Raw genomic sequence first — 22,982 nt, 5'->3', positions numbered from 1 at the left:
GGTCTCACAAGCATGGACTGTAATTTGTTTTAGAACATTGTAACCAATCTTGTGAATCGATCGATGTGAAGCATTAACAAGTTAGTTATTCTAATTCATATTTGCACACAAACCTACATACAGTATAGATTTGTAGCAAAAGTTAAATATTTCATTTAATCAAAATATGGATTATATATAATATTAAAAGTACATTGATTCCATATACATATGGAGGGAGACTTTTTAGAAGATTAATGCCTACTAAATTTCTGTATCGTTTCATTTTGATTTTATCTTGTGTTACACTGTGGCTGATGGGATGTGACATTTCTGCAAATTATCATTATCAAAATAGGAAAAAATGAAATCACGAAAATTTCATTCTCTATGTGGTGAATTATTTTTGTTTTTTTACTTTTTGAATCAAACTACCAAAATAGTTTTCCGTAATGTCCTTATTGCACGTTTATATACAGGATAATCATTTTTGACAATACACATTACATAAATACATAAGCATAACATAATGTAACCGGACGTGAAATAACATAAAGAATAATCACACATGTCAACATACCAAAGGCCAAAACTTTAGGTTTTTTTTTTTAATTAAAAACTACATTCATTCCAAACAAGGCCACATTATGGATATACACTCAATTACATATTTACAATACCGTGCGTTTCTCTGTGTTTTAGTCACAGCAGTAATGGCTTTTAAATGACTTCTGCTATGAAGACTGGCGAGTTCCAACACCAGCTAATAACAAATTGCGCCAGTCATCACAGCGAGATCCACAAGTTCGCAGCAGAACGTAGTTCGAAGCCCAACAGTCCCTTGAAACAGTATATTGTCATTCTCCAGTAACACGAGTGTCAGAATCCTTGCATAAATCATCAGCACCACATCCCCCCAAATATTAGCTAAAGGTCAGCAAAAATGCCTCGTGATCGACCGGTCGATCGCGATCGACGCATTGAGCACCCCTGTTTTAGAGGCTTCAGTCAACCTAGCATGTTTTTGCAATGCGGGAGGAAGCTTGAGTACCTTGAGAAAACCCAGGCGAGCACAGGAAGGCTGGAAGCTGGACTCAACCCCCCTCCAACCTCATAACCGTGAGACGAATGGACTCACCAGTCCTCTGTGCCGTGCAGCTGAGATCAAAACCTCGTAAATTCTCATGAGGACATTACCACGAAATACAGGCTGCTTCGGCTTTCATGTCCTGACCATAATTTGTGAGTGAACAAAATGCAAACACGCAAAAAAATAATAATTATTATTTCACACAAGCCCTGGTTTAATGCGATAATAAATGTGCTGTTTTGAGTCAAACCACTGAGTATATTTTCAGGCTTTTAGTGAAGTTGTTGTCAAGATTTACGGTATGTATGACTTCAAAAGACAACGTTTGCCAAGCCTTGAAGCCATTTTGTACAGTACTGTGCAAAAGTCTCAGCCTGTCCTCCCCGTGTCATGTTCTATCAGTGTCATAATCACCCGACCCAGTCAACCCCTTGTGTCTATTTGTGCTTGTCCGCCGATTAGTTAACAAGCGACTTCCTGGTTAATGGAGGATGATAAACAGACAGACCACCCCACCTACCCCACCCCCTGTCTCCCGACCCGAGCACTGAAGATAAATTCCTGGATCCGCAGCCTTATCCAGATCCCCATCAAAGTTTTATGGTTTCTGTCTGGGTCAATGCACATAGTTTTGGGGCAATAGATTTTGGGTGGAGTGGTGTATTCGTCCAATTACGTACTGATTTAAAAACAGCTAGTGGTGGGCCGAGACTTTTGCATGGCATTTTATTTGTCGTTACAATATTTTTTGTCGCAACCTACCGCACACAGGCAATTTATGAAGCATGAATGGATGAGTCATTAATAATAATTCCTTTGGACATCAGCTGGCAACAACGCGGTCCTTGTCAACATTGTGTAATTTGGCTTCCTGTCAATTAACGTCATTTAGGGGAAGATGGAGGGCATCATTTTCGATGCGGATGCTTCCCACAAGCGACCGTGACGTGTCGGCCTTTAATTACACAGCGAGGAGACCAGAAAAGCCGCAACCGACAGTGATGATTGGTTCTGAAACCAATTCACACGGTGGTCATGACTTTGAGGGATCCTGAGCGGAATCTGAGGATCTTCTTCTTGAGGGCGTGGGAGGCTTTAATCTTGACAAAGGCCTTTGGCTGCGTGGGTGGGTTGGCGGCGGCGGCCTGCGCCGAGGGTGAGGACGAAGAGGATGTGGTGGCGAGGCGAGGCGGCAGCTGCTGGGGCCACACGAGCCCGCCGCTCTCATCCGAGTCGCTGGAGAGCGAGCTGGAGGCCGGCGAGTACACCTCGCTCATACTGGACGAGGACTCTGCAGGGGCAGCTCCCACGTAAGCGTCCTCTCCTTGGCAAAGTGGCGCTCGGTGCTGGAAGTCTGCGTGCCAGCGCTGGGAATGGTGCTGCGGATGATGATGGTGCTGCTGATGATGACCACTGTGACCATGGCGAGCTTTTCGAGGTGGCCTCCTATGGCCTTGCTCCATGTGGTTTTCCCCTTCGTCTTGACTCAATTCCAGGTTGGAATACCAGCGCCGGTTTGCTTTGTCGCTGTTGTTTCCTACGTGAATCTTAGCAACTTGGCCTTGGGCCTGATCGCCTCTGCCTTGATGCCTCTCGGTGGTGCTGTACCTTCGCTCGGGCACCACCCGTTGGCCTAGGAGGCTGTTCTCTGACTGCGACCGACTGGCTTTAGTGCTCGACTTTTTAGACCTCTGTTTTTCGTTGTGGCCTTTCCTTGAGTTTCTGGACTTGGCATTGTGGTGGTCAGGAGAGGGCTGGTGGGCTTTGGACTGCGTTGGGTTGAAGTGTCTCGGGGAGCGTACCGGGGCATGAAAGGTCTGCCCTGGGATGTATTGAGCACTTACTAGATTGTGCTTGTGATTGATTGGGGGCTGCGGACAATGCTGGGGGGTTGAGGGGTCACAACAAAGGTTAAGCGCTCCGGCACCGCAGTTGGGGTCCAGGGAGGGCAGAGGTGATGGTAACCTCCCAGTCAGGGAGTGTGGTCTACACTGGGGGTAGGGCAGCATCAAATAACGCTCCTCTTCCAAAGATGGGGCCTCTCCTCCACAGGCCTCACCCTCTGGAAGGTCACAACCCCAAGTCGCGCTCTTTGGGTTGGACGAAAGGTCAACTTGAGGGCCTGGATGAGCGTGCTCTGTGGAAAGAGAGGGGCTTTTCCTGTGTAGGGGGGCGTGTGCAGGGGTAAAGCTGTATGCCGGGTCAGGGCTAAGGGTAGTACGAGGCTGACACGGCCGTGGGGAAAGGGTGTGACGCTGGACAAGATGAAGTATGTAACCTTCCACTCTCATGGCCTGCTGGTAGTCCTCCTCTGCGACGAGATCCCCAGGCTGCACCGCTTGGGTAGGTTGCAGCCTCCACGACTCGGCCGGTGTGCCTTCCTCGGCGATGCCCTCCAGAGGCGGGTGCGGGGCAGAGAATGAGCGCGGCAGACCACTTTGAGGAACTGCCTTGTCTGATTCTCCGTTCAACATGAGGGGGTCTCCTAAATAGAGTGAAGGCAAACATCAAACCTGGGAGCAGTGTCATAATGAAGAGAAAACAAGAGCATAAAATTACAGTGCCGTGAACCACTAAACCGTCAGTAACTAGAGTACGTTACAAAAATTATTAGGACTACATTTTTACAATGTTTTTGTTTGTGAGTGTTTCTTGTTTGTGCACAGGAGCAGGCCAAAAAAAATAAAAATAAACAAAATGTGCATATTCTACACTCTTAAGTTGAAGGGCAGACCTTACCCGAGACCCCACGGCTAAAAAAAGAAATATTTTTGTATTATAGCTCTATTTGTGTAGAAGATTACACGCAACCACTTAACCAAGGTCTCGTCTTCCTCAATTCAGAACACAGACAACTTACAAGGCCCAAATATTTTTTTCCAGTATTTTCCAATGTTTGCTTACGGCCATGCTCCCCTGAGAACGCCCGATCTCGTCAGATCTCGGAGGCTAGGCGGGTTTGGCCCTGGTGAGTACTTGGATGGGAGACTGCCTGGGAATACCAGGTGCTGTAAGCTTCTCTCCCTGGCTGTAATGGAGAGGGGTTGCGTCAGGAAGGGCATCCGACGTAAAACTGTGCCAAACAAATGTGCATTCATCTGAGATGACATGCTGTGGCGACCCCTAACGGGACAACAAGAAGAAGAAGAAGATTCTCCAATCTTTATTACTATTTTGTTGCGTGTATGTACAGATCATTCCAAAGTCTACCAAAGGTCTGGACTCTTTTACGTAAAGCCAAACTCACGCCTCATAATGATGATTTGAAAAAACAATTTTTTTTTTTTTTTAGATATTTGAGATTGTGAAAAAAAAAATAAAAACAGAAATTATATGTACATGACAATTCTCCAGCCTTTGCCACGAAGCTGAACATGAAGCCCAGGCAAACACAGGACTTTAATCCGACTGAACATCCCCAGAGAGATCTGAAAATGGCTGCGCACTGACACTTCCCACCCGATCGGATACATCTTGACAGGTGCCACAAAAATACCGTAATTCCCGGCCTACAGAGCGCACCTGGTGATAAGCCTCACCCAGCACATTTGTAAAGCAAATACCATTTGGTACGCTACGCTAACTGGGCCGGTTAAAAAAAAATAATAATAATCACTGAGACACGACCGTAACACGCTAGCGCTGTGCTCCCTGCTAAAAAAATTTCTATAGAAATTCTATAGAAATCTATACAATTATCTATTTCTAAAGCTATTTCTATAGTAATCTAAAGAATTCTATAGAATTTGTACAGAACAACTTGTTCTATAGAACTTTGGCTGTGATTTCCTATAGAATTTCTATAGAACAATAGAATTTCTATAGAAATTCTATAGGACTTGGGTCCTAAAGTTTTATCGTTCTTTAGAAATTCTTTAGAAATGTTATAGACAATTTTTAGCAGGGCTAACAGGCCTGGACCGGTAAAAGTCACTTCCTCGGCACATTGATTCTACCGGTCTCATGCTTGCCTTTTTCCGCCCGAGTGCCCCCCGTTGCGGCCGTTAGAAAAATGCACAAATTAGCCGCATCTCCGCATCAACCGCAAGGTTAAAAGCGTGTGAAAAAAGTTGCGGCTTATAGGCCGGAAATTACGGTATGTGCCAAGCTTTTGGTCTAATATTGAAAACGTCAAAGGGTGGAATTGCTCCCAAAAGTAATACACTTTTTCAATATTGTCATCACAGGGGTGCGTGAAGAAAAAAAAACATTTCAAATTTTGAAAAAAGGGCTGCAGCATAAAAAAAAAAGGTGGATAAAACAAAGCGCTGTCAATACTTTCCGGATGCATGGTGTAAGATCCTCCGCCGAGGCCAGACTGTTAACATGACTTTGTTTATGAATTACTATAAAAATAGCACTTTGTACTTGCACTTGGCAGAGGATACAGAGGCATGTCGTGTGTAAAAAGACGTAGCAGCGCATGGAGAAAAGGAGCAGGGTCGTTATTTATTGCCACAAGCCATGTAATGATGTCCATGTGCAACAGGAAATGGTGAAAGAGGACCATGTGTGTTTATTTTCTTACCCACAGACTTGGGCCTTTCGTTGGTGTAAGGCCAGGAAGAGAGCATCTCTGCGGGCTCCGTGGAACAAGTTCTCCCTTTAGGCGACTGACCTTCACTTGACTCATAGAAGCCTGGAGAAAAGGACAACTTGTGTGAGAGAAGAGGAGGTTATTTCATCCGTCGCCGTCAATCCGACGCTTCTCGCGGCACACGTCGCAAGTTGGCCACTAAACAAATATGTAGAAATGGTATCCAGTTAGAAAATACAAACAAATCATCCTTGAATTGACAATGCATTATATTTCGAGAAACTAAGATGGAGTGAAGAGCTTCACAGTCGTGAAATAATGCCAGTATAAAAGCAGCGTTTTAATTTGCAACATCAAAGAGTAGAGCACTTCTTTGGGTACCCATAGATACAATTACTTTCAATTACTGGAGTACTACTACTGCTAATATGGTGCAATATAAAACAAACACTCACAAAACAAGTTTTAATTTAACAGTAAGTTCACTTAGGTAAATATCATAGTGGACATTTACAGTTGACATTCCATTTTTTTTTTTTTTTCCACATAGAATAGACACAGGTGTCAAACTCAAGGCCAGGGGCCAGATCTGGCCCATCACATGATTTTATGTGGCCCTCGAAGCCAAATCTAGAGTTTCAATTGTCATGATTCTAGTAAAAATCTGTACCACAATTTCAAATTGTCATATATCATCAATGATAAAGTTAAGATATTACAAGCATTTTTGTGTTACCAAACGTGAATAGTTGAAAAACACATTACCCTTGACTTCTGATTCCAAAACTAGTTCATAAATTGATGATGTAAATTTGAAGAGATGACTAAATATTTTTCGTTTCACAGTCATAACGGCCCTCTGAGGGAAACCGGAACAACAATGTGCTAAATAATACAAGATTCACATAAAAATAACAACAACAATGATAATGAGAAGTAAATACATTTCAAATGAACTCCAAACTAATGTTGTATTAATGTACAATTATTTCTTTCAATAAGTAATTGCTACCATATTGCAAGTAAACTTTAAATTTTGTAAAGAGAGCTGTTCGGATTTACATATAGGGTTAGTAATGTCTCTTTACAATACAGTTTTCCATCCGTCCATTTCCCAAGCCGCTTATCCTCACAAGGGTCATGGGAGTGCTGGAGCCTACAGTTTTACATGGACATGTATTTATTTATTATTTGTGCATCTCACGGTAACCACATACAGCAGGGTTTTCCAAACTCATTTATCTCGTGGGTCACATTGTTTTTCCGGTTTCCCTCAGAGGGCCGTTATGACTGTGGGAAAAAATTATTTAATCATACCACCATCATTTACATCATCAATTTATGAACTCGTTTTGGAATTAGAAAGCAAGGGTAATGTGTTTTTCAACTATTCACGTTTGGTAACAGAAAAAATCTTTGGAATATCTCAACTTTATCATTTATGGTATACGACAATTTGACATTTTGGTACAGATTTTTGGTACGGATTTTTACTGTTCTCCCCGTGCCTGTGTGGGTTATCTCCGGGGACTTGGGTTTCAAAAACATGCATGGTAGGTTGATCAAGAGACTCTAAATCGGGGATGTCAAACTCATTTTTGTCACGGGCCACATTGTAGTTATGGTTTCCCTCAGAGGGTCATGAAAATCTTTCACCCCGTCATGTTTACAAGTGAAATTTATGAACTAGTTTTGTCATCAGAAATCAAGCGTAATGGGTTTTTCAACTATCCTTCGTTATAGGTAAAACACAAATGCTTGCAATAGCTCAGCTTCATCATTTCTGATATGACAATTTGAAATTTTGTTCCAGATTATCACAAAAATCACGGAAATTGAATGATGTGATTTGCCTTCACGGGCCACATAAAAATCATGCAGTGGGGCCGGATCTGGCCCCGGGGCCTCGAGTTTGACACCTGTGCTCTAAATTGTCCTTAGGTGCGATTGCGAGGGTGAATGGTTGCTGGCGACCGGTTCTGGGTGCACCCCCACCTATCGTCCGAAGTCAACAGGGAAAAGCGCTGGCGCACCCGCAACACTAGTGAGGATAAGCGCTTCGGAAAATGGACGGATGGATAGACTGTGCAGGGGTAACTAATGCTGAGGCTGGTGACCGTGTTGGGCACGGAGGTTCAGGACTTCTGCCCATGTACTGTACATGGACAGATAAAATAAGTAATAATTAAATGATCTTATTAGGATTCTGAATTCTTCCCATCATTGATTACAGGTACCTGAACTCGGTGGACTGTCACCTGTGTCTCCTTGAGCGGCGTCTTGGTGGTCGGTGTCGACGCGCAGCTCTCCCACCTGCTGCTCCAGCGCCTGCATGAGACCCCACGGCGAACTCTGGAGAGCACTCTGAAACGCAAACACACTCCTTGTCGCTTGCGTGATGAGGAAGGAAAGTTTGAACGCAGGTGGTGGGAAGGCGACGCTGAGACAACAAAGCATGACGATCAGCCGCTTCGCTGATATTCTCTCGACGTAGATGCCAATCAATGAAAAACAGCGATGTCAGCTTTTGATTGATACCTGCGGATTTGTTTTCACACATCCAGGCTTGAGTCTATTCCGGCACCGCACACTGTGTTTTTGTCATGTATTTGCGGGGGTGTCTATTTACCTAACTGCAGACTGGGGGGTGGGGGAGACTGCTAATTGTATAAACACATTCTTTCAAAAACTCGAAGCAAAACATTTTACGTGGACTTGCACCAATAAAGCGTTCAAAACAAAACTTTTTTTTTTTAATTGCATTATGGAAAAATGCGATAAAATGCCAAGAAGTGAGGTGGACTGGGTGGAAATAAGTCGGAACATAAATGTGGAGGCACACACAACTGATCACATGTGAGAGTCTAAGGCAGAAGACCTGCTTCAGATAGTAGTTCACCAGAACGGCTAACATTAAAATAGTAGGGTAGTGGACCCAAGTGTCCACCAAAAGCAAGGCAGAGGTTTTATTTGAAAAAAGTATAATTTTAGCCACTGTAACATCATTAGAATTATCAGTACTTTGAGCATTAACGCTGTGCTTAAATACCGTAATTTCCGGCCTATAAACCGCGACTTTTTTCACACGCTTTCAACCCTGAGGTTTACTCGGTAATGCGGCTAATTTGTGCATTTTTTTCTAGCGGCCGCAAGGGGGCACTCGAGCGGAAAAGGTAAGCGTGAGAACGGTGGAATATATGTGCCGAGGAAGTCACTTTTACTGGTCTAAAAAGAAAATGACTGGATGGCTCATTGGCCACCAAAAAGTCGCCATCCGCCATCTTGATACTCTCAAAACAACCATGCCGACCTGTGCACAGCGATTAACTGACTTAATTGCCAGTTTCATGGCTGTGAGAAAACATTCCACAGGTAAGTTAGAAAGATTTAGTTTGACGCTGTTAAAGTTTGTTTGTAAAGTTTTTTTTTTTTTAATTTTCTGATGAGCTTAATTCACTTAAACAAAGTTTTGTTTACAGATGTTGTTGTTCACTTTTCACTCTCTGCTTCACCTTTCTTGGCCCACGTTTTATTGCGAAAAACTTCAGCAGTGGATAAGCAAGAAAACACATTTTCTCTGAAATTTTTGATGAATTTCATAATACAGAACTCTTCAAATTGAATTTGATTTTCAAATGCAAAGAAACAAGTTGAAATTTTCTGTCTGAAATAGGACGTCGCAGAGACAACAAATGAACAGTGCGTTTAGCAGGTATTTTCCCATTGCGAATCCTTATTTCCAAAAATGTATCTAACTGACTTAAAATTTAATGTAATGACAAAAAAGTGCTTAGTTTTTTGCTATGTTATGATGATAGTGCTTCACAGCGTATTTTTGGAAAAGTTCACGTGTCACACAAATTAGGCCCTAGGTAATATGCAAGGTTTCTTGGTAGTCACGGTGTTCTATGTCTTTCCTTTGCACTTCGCCTTTTTTTGGCTTCCCAAGTCGAATTCAAAATCATTCATTTTACCAGAACTGAAAAAATGTCAAGCTCACACGACCTGTTTTAATTCTAGATGCCAAACTTGGAGAAAAACCCCACCATAATCCGACCTGTAAACCATGTCCTCCACACATTTTGGGAGTATAAAAATGGCAACCAACTGACTTCAACCAATCGACATACCACTAGATGTGTATGCGCTATCCAGTCTTTTTTTTTTTTTGTCCTGTTTCCGTTGTTCTACCGTGTTACTGCCATGTCTCAGTGATTTTTACCGGAATGTTTTTTTTAAACCATCTCCAAACCTAGCGCGCTTCTCGCACTAGTGTTGGCGCGGCGCTAGCATTAGCGTTCCTGTATTTCACACCATAAACACAGTCGAACAACAACATGATTCTGAACCTGACCTGCCTCAACCTTCAAAGGAAGTAAAGGCATTAGTGCAGCTTCAGTATTTTATTGGCAGATCCCACCTAAATTCCGGAAAAACAGACTCTGAGAATCTTGAAGCTTTGGACTGTTTCCACAGAAACTGATGAAAGTTGGAGGAGCCATCGAGTTAGTCTAGTTGGGTGTGTGAGGAGATATCTATCAATCTTCTTAGCCACTTATCCTCATAAGGGTTGCGGGAGTGCTGGAGCCTATCCCAGCTGTCAACGGGCAGGATGCAGGGTACACCCTGAACTGATTGCCAGCCAATCGCAGGGCACATAGAGACAAAGAGCCCCACTCACAATCACACCTAGGGGCAATTTAGAGTCTCCAATTAATGTTGCATGTTTTTGGGATGTGGGAGGAAACCGGAGTGCCCGGAGAAAGCCCACGCAGGCACCGGGAGAACATGCAAACTCCACACAAGTGGCTCCGGGATTGAACCCAAGACCTCAGAACTGTGAGGCCAACACTTTCCAGCTGATCCACTGTGCCACCAGTATTATTTTATGAACAAATATTTTTTCATCGTGGAATGCACTTATCCAAAATGGCCTTACAAACGCATTTTAAGAAAGGTCACATGAATGCTCAACTGCTGCCTGGATTAATTCTTTGTATAAACAGTATTATGATGATTCAGAGACCAGTCTGGAAAATAATTCAGGGAACAAAAACAAATAAAGTATCATGAACCGCAACCCAAACAGAATGTCAGACCAAAGAGATGAATCATCCTCTCAAGCGCATACTCGAACTTAAAGGTCAACACTAAAGTGCATCTCTGTAGTGCGTCCATATGAGGCAGTGGATTTTTTTTATTTTATTTTTTTATGCAAGCACACTTACAGTACACAGGAAGCAGTTGGATGGTACATGTATTATTCAAATGCACTGAAAGGGCATCCATGCGAGTGGAGCTAATATGTCGCGCTCATGTTGAGAGCATGTGAAAAGGCCAACCAAAATCAATTGTCACGCTAGCTTGTCAACATGTGTTAGACACACGAGAGCCTGTTCCCGCATTGATTTGGTAAGAATTTATACATAAAGCTCTGACATGTAACGAGCAAAAACACAGAAAGGATCAGTTTACTTGGAGAGGTTCATACAAGTTGAAATAAAAAGTCAATAGAGCTCGTGCACCGATGTCATAAAATCACGTGACTCGTCATATTGCCGGTCAAACAAAGCGTTGTTGCAAGTTAATTCCATTGAGATGAAACGAAAATACGTCTTATAGCACGACGCCGAGAGTTTTGTCTGTCAAACATTTAGAAGGTGATAATAAACGAAGGTACGTGAAAAAAAATGAGAGACACTTGGCATGGAGGATCCATATTTAATGCCGAAGTCAATGTTTTCGCTGATAAGAAATTGGACTGTGAATTCGCTTCTGTTTGTCTTGGACAACTGGATCTACACAAGCATCTGGTGAATAAATCCTCGAGATTTACACGGAAGACTTTGAAAGCGTACAAAATTCTGAACGCATACAAATACTTAGTTGCTGGATCTGTTCTCAATCAGGAATAAATCCCACATAGGGATGGACCCACTAAAATTTTATCAATACAAATATAAATAATTGAATAAATGACCCCTGGTTTTACACAAACTCGCATTCATTAACTCTCATTGAAAAATTAAAAGAGGACAGGGAGTCGGCTCCTCCGTACACGGAAGCGTATCGCTGCCACATGTTAACCTCTGTAAACCTCTCTGTGACAGACGGTTTATTTTCTTATTTTAAATAAGCACTGTTCTCAAATGAGTCAATTTGGCATTGTAGATACTAATTGGTAATTTGAGATTAAGAATAATTCCTACCTGAAATGAAGCGATCGCTACACAGGCGTGTGTGTATTTTGTATTTTATTTTTCTATCACGTTTACTTGCCGAAATCCATTGATCTTTTCAACTGGTATGCCATAGGATGATCTCTTTGAATATCTGACTCGTCTGTTGTGACAAACAACCAACAGGTCTCGGGTATTGTAAATATTCTCCCCCGGTTCAACGTCTCCCACACTGTCGAGCAGCTCTTTTTGACCAGCAATATGGGGACGTGAAAATTGTGACGTCACATGCACGAGCTCTATACGGCCGTCATGGGCCTTGGAGACTTCAAGGACACGCCCAAAATGTTCATAGAAATTAAATCTAAAGTCCATGATAAAAAAAAAAAAAATGGACATTTTAACAAATAACCTGTTGTGGACAGTAAAACTAGGTATGTATATTTTTTGTGGGAGTTGGTGCACTAATACGTTAAAATGAAATAGACTGTAGCTAGTTGACATGTATATGGGATGTCAAAATTACATACATCCAATGGGTGGAAAAAAAACACACCATACAAACTCAAGAAAATACATTTCAATCGACCCATTATTGTACTGCAAATCTCTCCATGTGCATTACAACTGGGTCCAGATATTGTAATATTGTCTGATTTCCATGCAGGGATTCGCCATGGGTTAAGTGAGGCTCTACAGTAAATGTGAATAAAAACGGTTTCTGTTTTTACGGTTCATGTGCCCCGCCAGAAGAGCGGTGCAAGATGTGATACGCCTTTTGCCCAATGTCACTTTGGATGCTCTCCATACGCCTTGGTTGACAGTAAATGGATTGGACTGGATGAATTCATATAGTATTAATGATAATAATCCAACAACAAATGCAAAATGCAAAATCTCTCAAAGGTCAAGTTGACAAAAGGTTTTGTAAGTGCTTCAGTGTGACGGACCAACTGATTATATCTGCTACCCTTATTTCCTCTGGATAAAAGGGTTTCTAAATACGATCGAATGAGAAGTTTATCTTGGGCTCCCGGCTTCCAAGCTTTTCAAGCAATTTCCTAATAAATTCTCATGTGATGTTGTTGGACACAAACTAACAGAGGCCGTTTTATTCGATTTTGGATGAGTTAAAGTCTGTTTGATATGAGAGCATTATGAGCAAGTCCTCATGACAGAGCAAAGTCCTTTCATAACATCGTCTCCTTTTCCTTTCGGCTTATCCCGATTAGGGGTCGCCACAGCGTGCCATCTTTTTCCATCTAAGCCTATCTCGTGCATCTTCCTCTCTAACCCCTACAGTCTTCATGTCCTCCCTCACAACATCAATCAACCTTTTCTTTGTTTTCCTCTCACTGGGTTTTTTTTCCTGGCAGCTTCATCCCCAGCACCCTCCCACCAATATACTCATTCTGGACACACCCAAACCATCCAAGTTTGGTCTCTCGAACCTTGTCTCCAAAACATCCAACTTTGGGTGTCCCTCTACTGAGCTCATTTCTAATCCTATCCAACCTGTTCACACCGAGCCAGAACGTCAGCATCTTCATTTCTGCTACCTCCAGTTCTGCTTCTTGTTGTTTCTTCAGTGCCACCGTCTCTAATCCCTACATTATCGCCGGCCACACCACTGTTTTATAAACTTTGCCCTTCATCCTAGCGGAGACTCTTCTGTGACATAGATCACCAGATACCTTCTGCCAACTGTTCCCACCCTGCTTGGACCCGTTTCTCCACTTCCTTACCACACTCTCCAATGCTCTGTATTGTTGACCCAAAGTATTTGAAGTCGTCCACCCTCGCTATCTCTTCTCCGTGGAGCTTCACTCTTCGCCCTCCCCCATCTCATTCATGCACATGTTCTGTTTTACGTCGGCTAATCTTCATTCCTCTCCTTTCCAGTGCCTGCCTCCATCTTTCTAACTGTTCCTCCGCCTATTCCCTGCTTTCACTGCAGATCACAATATCATCTGCGAACATCATGGTCCAAGGGGAGTCCAGTCTTACCTCATCTATCAGCTTACCCATTACCCCCGCAAACAGGAAGGGGCTCAAGGTGGATCCCTGATGCAGTCCCACCTCAACCTTAAATTCTTCTGACACACCTACGGCACACCTCTCCGCTGTTCTGCTGCCCTCATACTTGTCCTGTACTATTCTAACATATTTCTCCTCCACACCGGACTTGCGCATGCACTACCACAGTTCCTCTCTTGGTACTCTGTCGTAGGCTTTCTCTAGGTCTACAAAGACACAATGTAGCTCCTTCTGACCTTCTCTGTAGTTTTCCAAAAGTCTTTTCATCACTACATTGTTTTGCCCTAAATCACACTCAGCGGCCACAACATTTACATGCTCCGTTTTGATCAACGGTTAAAGAAATATTTTTTTACCCAAATGTGTATTTTGCTGTTTTTGTTTGCACTGCACCATACTGAGCATTATTTCTAATATTCTGGTTACTGTATTTATCGACAAGAGAGGGCTAAAATTTTAGTAACAGCACTCATTCTGATGCAATGTGGTCACCACTACAAACTACAACCACAAATATTTCCTCCAAACACCATCATTGTACAACCGCTAGCCATGAACACAATGTTGGATTTACATCTCTATTGCTCGACCGAGTCCTGCAACAATGGCCCTCCTCAGAGAAGCTCTGTGCATCCCATCAGCCTTAAGTGAATTAAAGGTTGCGTAGCGTCAGCGTTGTCTCAAATTGACATCCTGTTCCATCTCCTCCTTTGCTGTTCAAGTGCGCGCTTTGCTCAGGAGAAGAAAATGTCAAAAAAATGCACGTGGACGGTGACGCTATTGTCTGAGAAACACTCACCATGCAAATGCTGTTGAGGGTTAATCGACCCACGCTAACCCCACGCTTCCCCGATAACATTGACACCCCCACAAACGCTGTCATTTCTATTGTCTCGACAAGGGAGCAAATTGTCTTGGTCCAAACAAAGGAGCAAACGCAGGCCTCCATCAATATTTTCTTGTGTGCCAGAAACCTGGATCGGGGAGCTTTGTTTTTGCAAATAAAGTCATTGGAAATCAATGAATCAATAATGCAGTTTCACTTCTCACCCAGTTTGTAATTCAAAGGACAGAGGCGTTCATTTGATGAGGTGGTGAAGCTTCATTGCAAAGCGCTTTTAGGAGGCTGCTGTGAGATTGTCTATTATTGATGTCCTCACACCGCCTTCGCCACACCGCGCACAATCTATCATTATCCTTTTACGGCATCGTCAGCCTCGGGATGGTGGGGGATGGCGAGACCGGAGGAAAACGCTCAGCCCACCTCACCGTACCGTAAAGCACATCGAGACTAGAGGGACCAATAGAATCCACGACGAGGTTGTCACTAATTTGTCTTTGCCGCCACATCGAAAGTGGAGATTAAGATGAGGCGGACAGATACTGGAAATACTAAGATGGGGGGGGGGGGGGGGAAGCTCGATGAAAGACTGAGCTCATAAACCAGTCAGTGGTTCATCACCAGGATATAAACATCTATGGAATGGACCAATGAGACGGTCTCACTCCTGGACTCTCTATAATTAAATCAGACAAAGCTGTGGGAGGCCACACACACACACACACACACACACACACACACACACACAAAACAAAACAAAAAAAAACCCCACATGTGACGACTCAGTGATGCGAAACATTCTCAAGGCCTTCTTTTCAATACTTATCAAGTGCATTAAAATGCCTAAACCAGGGGTCTCAAACTCAATTTACCTTGGGTCCGGCTGAGGCTGGGCTGCACCCTCGGCGCAAATGCACACGTACACAATTTAGGTTACACATGTAAAAGAATCCAATTTTCTCAATTTAAAATAAGATAAGCAAGGACGCTGGTGTTAACAGGTCGTGTGCTTCTAAAAAACATTCACTCATTGAAAATTTTTCTCTTTGTGCATCAAGCCCGGTCGATATCACGACACCAGAGCCACATACCCCACTATGATTGGTAGGTTCGTCAGCACCGCACACGGCAAAAAATATCGTGGAACAGTGTGAGGATAAGCGGCTTGAAAAATGAATGGAGGGGTTACAAATGGACCCTGGGGCACCAGTTTGAGACCCCTGGCCTGAACACTAACATATGAAGTTTCTCTATTCCTCTTCACATCACAGGCTTGCATTCAAATATGTTTCATTCAAAATCCGTCCATTTTCTTAGCCGCTTATCCTCGAGAGGGAGTCCTGGAGTCTATGCCAGCTGTCAACGGGCAGGAGGCAGGGTACACCCTCAACTGGTTGCTAGCCAATCACTGGGCATGTAGAGACAAACAGCCACACTCACAATCACACCTCGGGGTAATTTATATTGTCCAATTAATGTTGCATGTTTTTGGGATATGAACGAAAACCAGAGTGCCCGGAGAAAACCCACGAAGGCACAGGGAGAACATGCAAACTCCACACAAGGAGCGCTGAGATTGAACTCGGGTCCTCAGAACCGGGAGGCCAACGCTTTGGAAATGATCCACCGTGTCGGCCTTCACTCAAAATTTTCTTCTTCTTTTCCTTTCGGCTTGTCCCGTTCGGGGTCGCCACAGCGTGTCATCTTTTTCCACCTAAGCCTATCTCGTGCATCTTCATTCAAAATCATTTTTGAAAATAATGATATCATACACAGTTTATATAGTTAAACACACTCCCACACGTAACGATGTGTTAGCAATGTTCACTCATCTAATGTGGTTTCAATATTTTATTCTATTTAATTTTCATCAGTGTTCGGTGACTCTGACAGTGTTGACAATGATAACATTTTCACAAGTGTTGCGTTAAAGTTGTGGTTGCCAAATCAACTTTGGCTGAATGCTGATTTCAACTTTGAGCGTGGTAAAATTGTGTTTTAAAATTTGCTGTGGTGCAAATCAATAATAATGTTACAAACTGCGTGCAGTTTTTGTTACCATTTCCTAGACTGTTTGATTTGTTCCTCTTTCGATTTCATGATTGGTTACAAAAGAAAACATGTATTTCTCATCTCAGTCATATCACTGCACATTCTGGAAAATCAAACAGTCTTTCACTGTAATCTGTAAAGATTTGACACTTAATATGCTAATTTCCCATGCTGTGAAGTTCAAAGTGGTCTCTGCAAAGACATACTTGTCTACAATCTTTTTTTTTTCTATTCAAACAATCAATGAGGATTTCCTAAGCAGTGGAAGAACAAACACGAGAGGCGATGGCTGTGTTTACAAAACTTCGGTGAATGGCCCTTATTAGCATGCTACGACTGGGTGCTAATAAAAGGCAGGGAGGAAGAATGCCATGAGAGGCTGGCAAAGGGGCTTTGACATGTGCCACGCTGCGCTTACGAGAGTGAGTGACAGCTGCGACGGCTCAGCGTATGCGTGCAAAGAGCAGACTTGGCCTTTTTTGCACTTTCCAGAGGTCGTCCTTTACGTACACAAAAGACACAACAGGTCCTTCAGACCAAATGAAGGATGTGCTGCATCTCATCAGGACACATTCGAACACCCCCCGGATCAGCATATTGTTTACTTAAGCGAATGCCTGCTCAATTTGATAGGATACGACAGGAATTTTTTTATATACAAAAAATAACAGTGTCAGTGGTGGCCATGCTGTCCTGCTTCATTGACAATCGGGTAATTCATTGGTATGTGAAACGATACAGACCAGTACAGGTCCATGATTTTTTTTGTTTTTTTTTTTTGCGCTTTAAAGAAGTAAATGCATTATTTCGCATATCTTTTTTTGTGTGGATGTGGTTAGTGCGTCTTCCTCACATTCAGAGGTCACGGGTTGGAATGGTTGTTTGTCTATATTTGCTAGTGACAGGCCCGTGAGAATTCCTGGCTGTCACTCGGCTGTCACCCAAAGTCAGCTGAGATTCAGCTCACCAGTGACCCTGAACAGGATCGGACGGCGTTTTGATTGATTGCTTAAATGTCACATCCCAGCAGTGCGGAGGCGGGCCCAAATGCAGGACTCCCAGGCAAAGGCATAATGTTCAGTGGGTTTTATTCTCAACTAAAGACATGCACAATTACACAGTCCAAGCAAGCAGGATCCAAAAAAAAAAACGAGAAAAGGGTCCGATGACTATGAATCTAAGTATCGGAGTGACCCGGGTTCCGGTGAAGCATACTCACTAACACAAAGCAACGAACTGGCAAATGCCAGTGACAAAACTTCAACTTAAATACTTGTTCTAATCAGAGTGCCTCATGCGAAACAGCTGTGACCGGTGACAGGTGTCACAGATGACACCACCCAGAGCAGCGGCCCAGCCACGCCCCTCCTGGTAGTCCCCAAGCCTTGTTCATGACATGAATTCAGTGAGGTTTTTTTTTTTTTTTTTTTTTAAGAAGGGATGACAAAATTAACCATTGCTCTTCATTAATATGAAAAACAAACAAAAAAAACATATTAAAAGATAAATCTTAAATCCCCGTTCACTCATTTTACACATCATAAAATGAATAGTATTAACTTGTTTATACTTGTGGTTTGCCGCTCTTCTAGAAAATGCCTTGAGCTGTTTGTAATATTATCTTTGAAAACAAATTATAACAGCACACAACCGTGCCATGTAAATCATCTGGAGTGGATCACAGTGACTGTTCGTTCATCTAATAACGGGACAAAAACATTCATTCATTCATCTACACAGTACCACTTATCCTCACTTGGGGCGGGGACATGCCGGAGACCTATCCCCGCTATCTCTGGGCCAGAGGCGCAGTACACCCTGAACCTGTCGCCAGACAATCAGAGGGCACATATAAACAAACAACTGTTCGCACGCAGTTTCACACTTATGGGCAATGTAGAATCTTCAATGAATCCACCACACGTGTTTTTGGGATGCGGGTAGAAACCGGAGCGACTGGCGAAAACCCACACAGGCACGGGGAGAACATCCAACCTCCACACGGGGTGGGCCAGATTTGAACCCCGGTCCTCAGAACGTTGATGTGCTAACCAGTCGTACGCCGGGCCGCCATTATAAAAACTGTCATGGCCCTGCCGGTCCCTGTCCTGGCCGTTCCGGTCCCCGAGGCGGCACGTACCTGCCGCAATCAGCGGAGGTCGCACACCCGCGCCTCGTCTCTAGTAATTACGTCCCAGTTATATAGAACCACACGTACGGTCTGGCCTTTTTATAGATCGTTGTTTCACGGCTCGTTCCCGCACTCTCATAATCTCATTCCTGATCTCCCGTGTACCAACCTGCCTCCTACACCTGCCGTCCTTGTTACTGCTGCTCCCGTTGACTGCCTGCCTGATCCTTGACACCAGATTGAATAAATACATTTCCCAAACTGCCTCTACGTCTCCCGAGTCGTGCATTTGGGTCCAACCCCGTGTTCTGGTCAAAACAAAACAAAAATACTGAAAGCAGTGCTGCTGTGATAGACAAAAGACTTTAAAGCAATTCCACGGAACACATTAATATGTATGTTGTAAATGTAGGTCAGTGCTTTGGTTGCTATTAGGCCAGCGGAGAAAGTCTCGCTAGCCCTGTGGGTTCACCCTGGGCTACATGAGAATGTCAAATAGTCAAACTATCTTAGCAGGCGGGAGAACACTTTGATTGCACAACAATGTTCAAATTCTTTAAAAAAAAAAATATCTGAATGAGAATCACATTCCTTGTAAAGACGCATCTCTTATCGTGTATCTGTGCCGTGACCGAATAAGGAGCTGCGTGAGTCCGTCGAACGTTGGAATAAACTGTTTCTATTTGGGCTGCCAACTCATCGGCGTCGCATCTCCGTCCGCTCGACAATACCAACGAGGCGACAGGAGGTCAGCACTTCATGAGTCGCCAGCTGCCGTCTGCCATCCGGACCCTGTCAACGCCTCGCGCTGTAGACCGGCAGCAGAGGTCGGCCATACACCGAGGGCGTGTACGCAGATACGGTACATCCGCAGTCCCACCACGAGCTCTGTAAACTACACGGGGGAGTTGACTTCGACGCACACGGCGACCTGAATTCAATTCAACTGCTGCCATCTCGTCTCGAGGGACCTTCCTCGTGCAATCACTCCCACGCTTGGGTTGGCATACTAGTTAATAGACATCGATCCACATATGTTGGGTAGAAAACGAAAGCAGGAAAAACACCCCCCCTCCCCTCTCCCTGATCCTTCATCCCTACGCACGCCCCTCCTGGGAGAAAGCCATGCGTCTCCTTCACAGACCTTGAAAACAACTGCTTCTCCTTGGTTTGTGATGAAGACAAACTTTTGACTTGGCTGATGAAGTGAGGTGAGGGGGAGGGTGCTGGTGGGGTGGAGGGGGGGGTATGATGTCGGGGGGCACTCAGTCTGTCTCCCAAGTGGAAACATTGCCTCCCACACTCTTATTCTGTATGCGTCCTAATCTCTAATCAGAGGGACGATACGTACAGTGGAACCTCCGGTCTAACCGCCGGGAATCCGGCCAACGGTTTCTGGATGTCATATAAAATTCCAACATTTTCCTATATTTTATCCACACATCACTACGGCAAAAGAACTTCAAGATGAGATCACCCAAGATGTCAAGAAACATTTGATGATTAAGGATAACAATTGTTTCAAAGAAGTTACCTCGACAAGAGGCGGATAGGAACATGTCAATATTAACAGTGTTGAAGGGATCGAAAAAGAGAGCCTGTTTTGAGACTGCCGTGGGATTCTGACCTGGTGTCCTGCATTATGGTCTTGTCAGCGCCTTTGGGTGAAAATTCAAGAGGTGGACACATTTTTCCACATCATGAGATATTCATGCTTGTTATTGCGCAATACAGATTGGCATTTACAGGTTTAGTGAATGTTTACTACTACTGCACATAGCCCCCTAAGTCGTAATATTTGAAAGACATCTCCATATGTTGAATTATTTTTGAAACGTTTGCTACAGGGATGATGCAGTGTGGTGGCACGGTGGCGCAGCCGGTAAAGCGTTGGCCTCACAGTTCTTAGGTCCCGGGTTCACTCCCGGACCCGCCTGTGTGGGATTTGCATGTTCTCCCCGTGCCTGCGAGGCTTTCCTCCGGGCACTCCGGTTTCCTCCCACATTCAAAAAACATGTGACATAAATTGGACACTCTAAACTGCCCCTAGGTGTGATTGTGACTGCGGCTGTTTGTCTTGATGTGCCCTGCGATTGCCTGGCAACCAGTTCAGGGTGTACCCCGCCTCCGACTAGTTGACAGCTGGGTTAGACTCCAGCACTCTCCGCAACCCTTGTGAGGATAAGCGGCTAAGAAAATGGATTAATAGTAAATGAAGAATTAAATGAGTACCCCGGTGGATCAGCTGCAAAGTGTTGGCCTCACAGTTCTGAAGTCCCAGGTTCAATCCCCGACCCGCCTGTGTGGAGTTTGCATGTTCTCCTCATGCCTGCGTGGGTTTCCACCGGGCACTCCGGTTTCCTCCCACGTTCCAAAAACATGCGACATTAATTGGACACTCTAAATTGCCCCTAGGCGTGATTGTGGCTATTCGTCTCCATGTGGCCTGCGATTGGCTGCCAACCAGTTCAGGGTGTACCCCGCCTCTTGCCTGTTGACAGTCACGACCCTCATTAGGATAAGCAGCAAAGAAAATGGATGGATGGGCGGATGGATGATGCAGTGTTGCGGTTGCCAGTCTCCCGTGCGGACCACGTGGGTTCAATTCCCTCTCATTGACGGTCTAAATATGAACGTCGTCTGTCTCCAGATGTGCCCTGCGGTCCGCTTGCGACCAATCCAGGGTTGAGTCTGCCCTTTGCCTGATGTCGATTGGGATGAGGATCCCGCTCCCCGCGCTATAGAAAATACATCAATGGACGTTTGATCCAGCTCTATGTTGGAACTCGCTGATTTACTCAGGTGCACCTAATATTGCGATCAGCTGTGTTCAAGGCCACCATCCTTTTAGCGGCATCATTTGTATGCCGGTCCACATGCCCCTATTGTTAGGGCCCCTGGCTGAGGACGGGTGGAGGAGGAGGAGGTGTGAAGGGGAGACGGTTGATTTCATTTCTCACTCACCCTCATTAATTTAATAAATGCTTCCTTTTGTCGCAAGGTCCAAACAGTTGGGTGGGAACTATAGCACAGCTATGATAAACAATAACAATGACCGAAATGGACAGTGGACACTGTACAGTCACACTGATGCTCAGCGGGGCGTAAAAGTTGGCATCTCGAGACGCTCAGGGCTAAAAATAATCCTCTCGCCTGGTGTAAAACTCGTGTCCGACACTTTTAAATCTTCTCGTTAATCCACTGTGAGCACCTCATCAATTATGACACAAAGACGTCGGCCACAAGCAAACCGCGGAAAATCAGTCATGTCTTTATGATGTAGAGAAAGCTGCAATAAGAGAACGCTTGTAAGGCAGTAAAAGGCACAAAAGTGTATGATGGAGGGGGAACAATGGGCCATTAAATAGTCGGCCTGGGCTCCGAACGGCGCCCCCCCCCCCCCCCCGCCACGATCTGCTCGCCCACAGGCATAAACCTCCAGCCCCAGCGAACAGAGAGCCTATTAATCAACTTGAGTAACTTTGCTTTTTTCTCTCCCATTTCTTCTCACAGAAATGTCTCATTCCGCACTCAAAAGTAAACGCGACCAATTGCATTTCGAACAGCAAAGACTTTGGAGCAAAGGGGGGTGGGGTGGGGGGTGTTTGGACTTCCAAGAATCCAAACACAGTGTAAAATAATAACGATGATAACCAAAAAACGTACCAGCTGGCGCCTCAGTGTCAGGTTATCCTGGCCCCAGCAGCTGAAGCGGGACACGTCCCCCGTGGCGGGGGGCTCCCGCGGAGGCCGGGGGTCGCCCAGAGCCAGCGCCCCGAGCACCAGCCCCTCTTGCCGCTGCTTGCGGAGCTCCAGCTCGCACAAGCCTGCAAGACTGGCCTCCAGGCGCTCCTTGGTCCGGCTGCGTTCCGCCGTCACCGGGAAGGAGAAAGCTCGGTGCATAGTCCAAATGGCTTCTGGCGAGTAAGAATAATTGATAAAACAACACACAAAATACTTTTTAAATGTCTTCTTTTCATGCGGGCGTTGGGGCTCGCTCCATTTTCCGAGCTCGAGCTGGGAGCAGCACGCTTCCCCTCATCCTCTATGCGCGATACATTTTCTATTTTTGCAGCTGTCAAACGCGGCCACGGAGCCCCTCCCTCGCTCCGCCACAGTGTCCACGCAGCGTCCCA

The 22,982-nt window shown here is 44.6% G+C and overlaps 1 protein-coding gene, 1 long non-coding RNA gene and 1 pseudogene across 3 annotated transcripts; 2 read left to right on the top strand and 1 right to left on the bottom strand.

Moving 5' to 3' along the window:
* Positions 1–470: 470 nt before the first annotated feature.
* Positions 471–22,905, bottom strand: LOC133505204 (dapper homolog 3). Of its 2 annotated transcripts, none has more exons than XM_061828231.1 (4): positions 22,513–22,905; positions 7,844–7,970; positions 5,598–5,708; positions 471–3,554 (listed from the first exon to the last, which is right to left on the bottom strand). In XM_061828231.1, the coding sequence occupies exons 1-4, from the start codon at positions 22,747–22,749 to the stop codon at positions 2,092–2,094; spliced, it is 1,938 nt and encodes a 645-aa protein (XP_061684215.1). In that variant the 5' UTR covers positions 22,750–22,905; the 3' UTR covers positions 471–2,091. The 2 variants fall into 2 exon arrangements, with proteins under 2 accessions (XP_061684215.1, XP_061684216.1); XM_061828232.1 differs by having other exon boundaries at positions 472–3,554; positions 7,865–7,970.
* LOC133505441 (5S ribosomal RNA) lies at positions 3,968–4,086 on the top strand (annotated as a pseudogene).
* LOC133505205 (uncharacterized) lies at positions 5,660–7,967 on the top strand. Its single transcript, XR_009796171.1, has 3 exons — positions 5,660–5,744; positions 7,548–7,758; positions 7,840–7,967. It is a non-coding gene; the product is annotated as an uncharacterized LOC133505205 (long non-coding RNA).
* Positions 22,906–22,982: the final 77 nt, after the last annotated feature.

Source organism: Syngnathoides biaculeatus, chromosome 8 (genome assembly GCF_019802595.1).
Source record: "Syngnathoides biaculeatus isolate LvHL_M chromosome 8, ASM1980259v1, whole genome shotgun sequence".
Lineage (NCBI taxonomy): Eukaryota > Metazoa > Chordata > Actinopteri > Syngnathiformes > Syngnathidae > Syngnathoides > Syngnathoides biaculeatus.
This window is presented reverse-complemented; position numbering and strand designations above follow the sequence as displayed.

Coding starts and splice junctions, on each gene's coding strand:
- LOC133505204 (XM_061828231.1), bottom strand. CDS start 22,749: ATGCACCGAGCTTTCTCCTTCCCGGTGACGGCGGAACGCAGCCGGACC. Junction 7,971..22,512: donor TGACACTGAGGCGCCAGCTG/GTACGTTTTTTG, acceptor TTTGCGTTTCAG/AGTGCTCTCCAGAGTTCGCC. Junction 5,709..7,843: donor TGACAGTCCACCGAGTTCAG/GTACCTGTAATC, acceptor CCTTTTCTCCAG/GCTTCTATGAGTCAAGTGAA.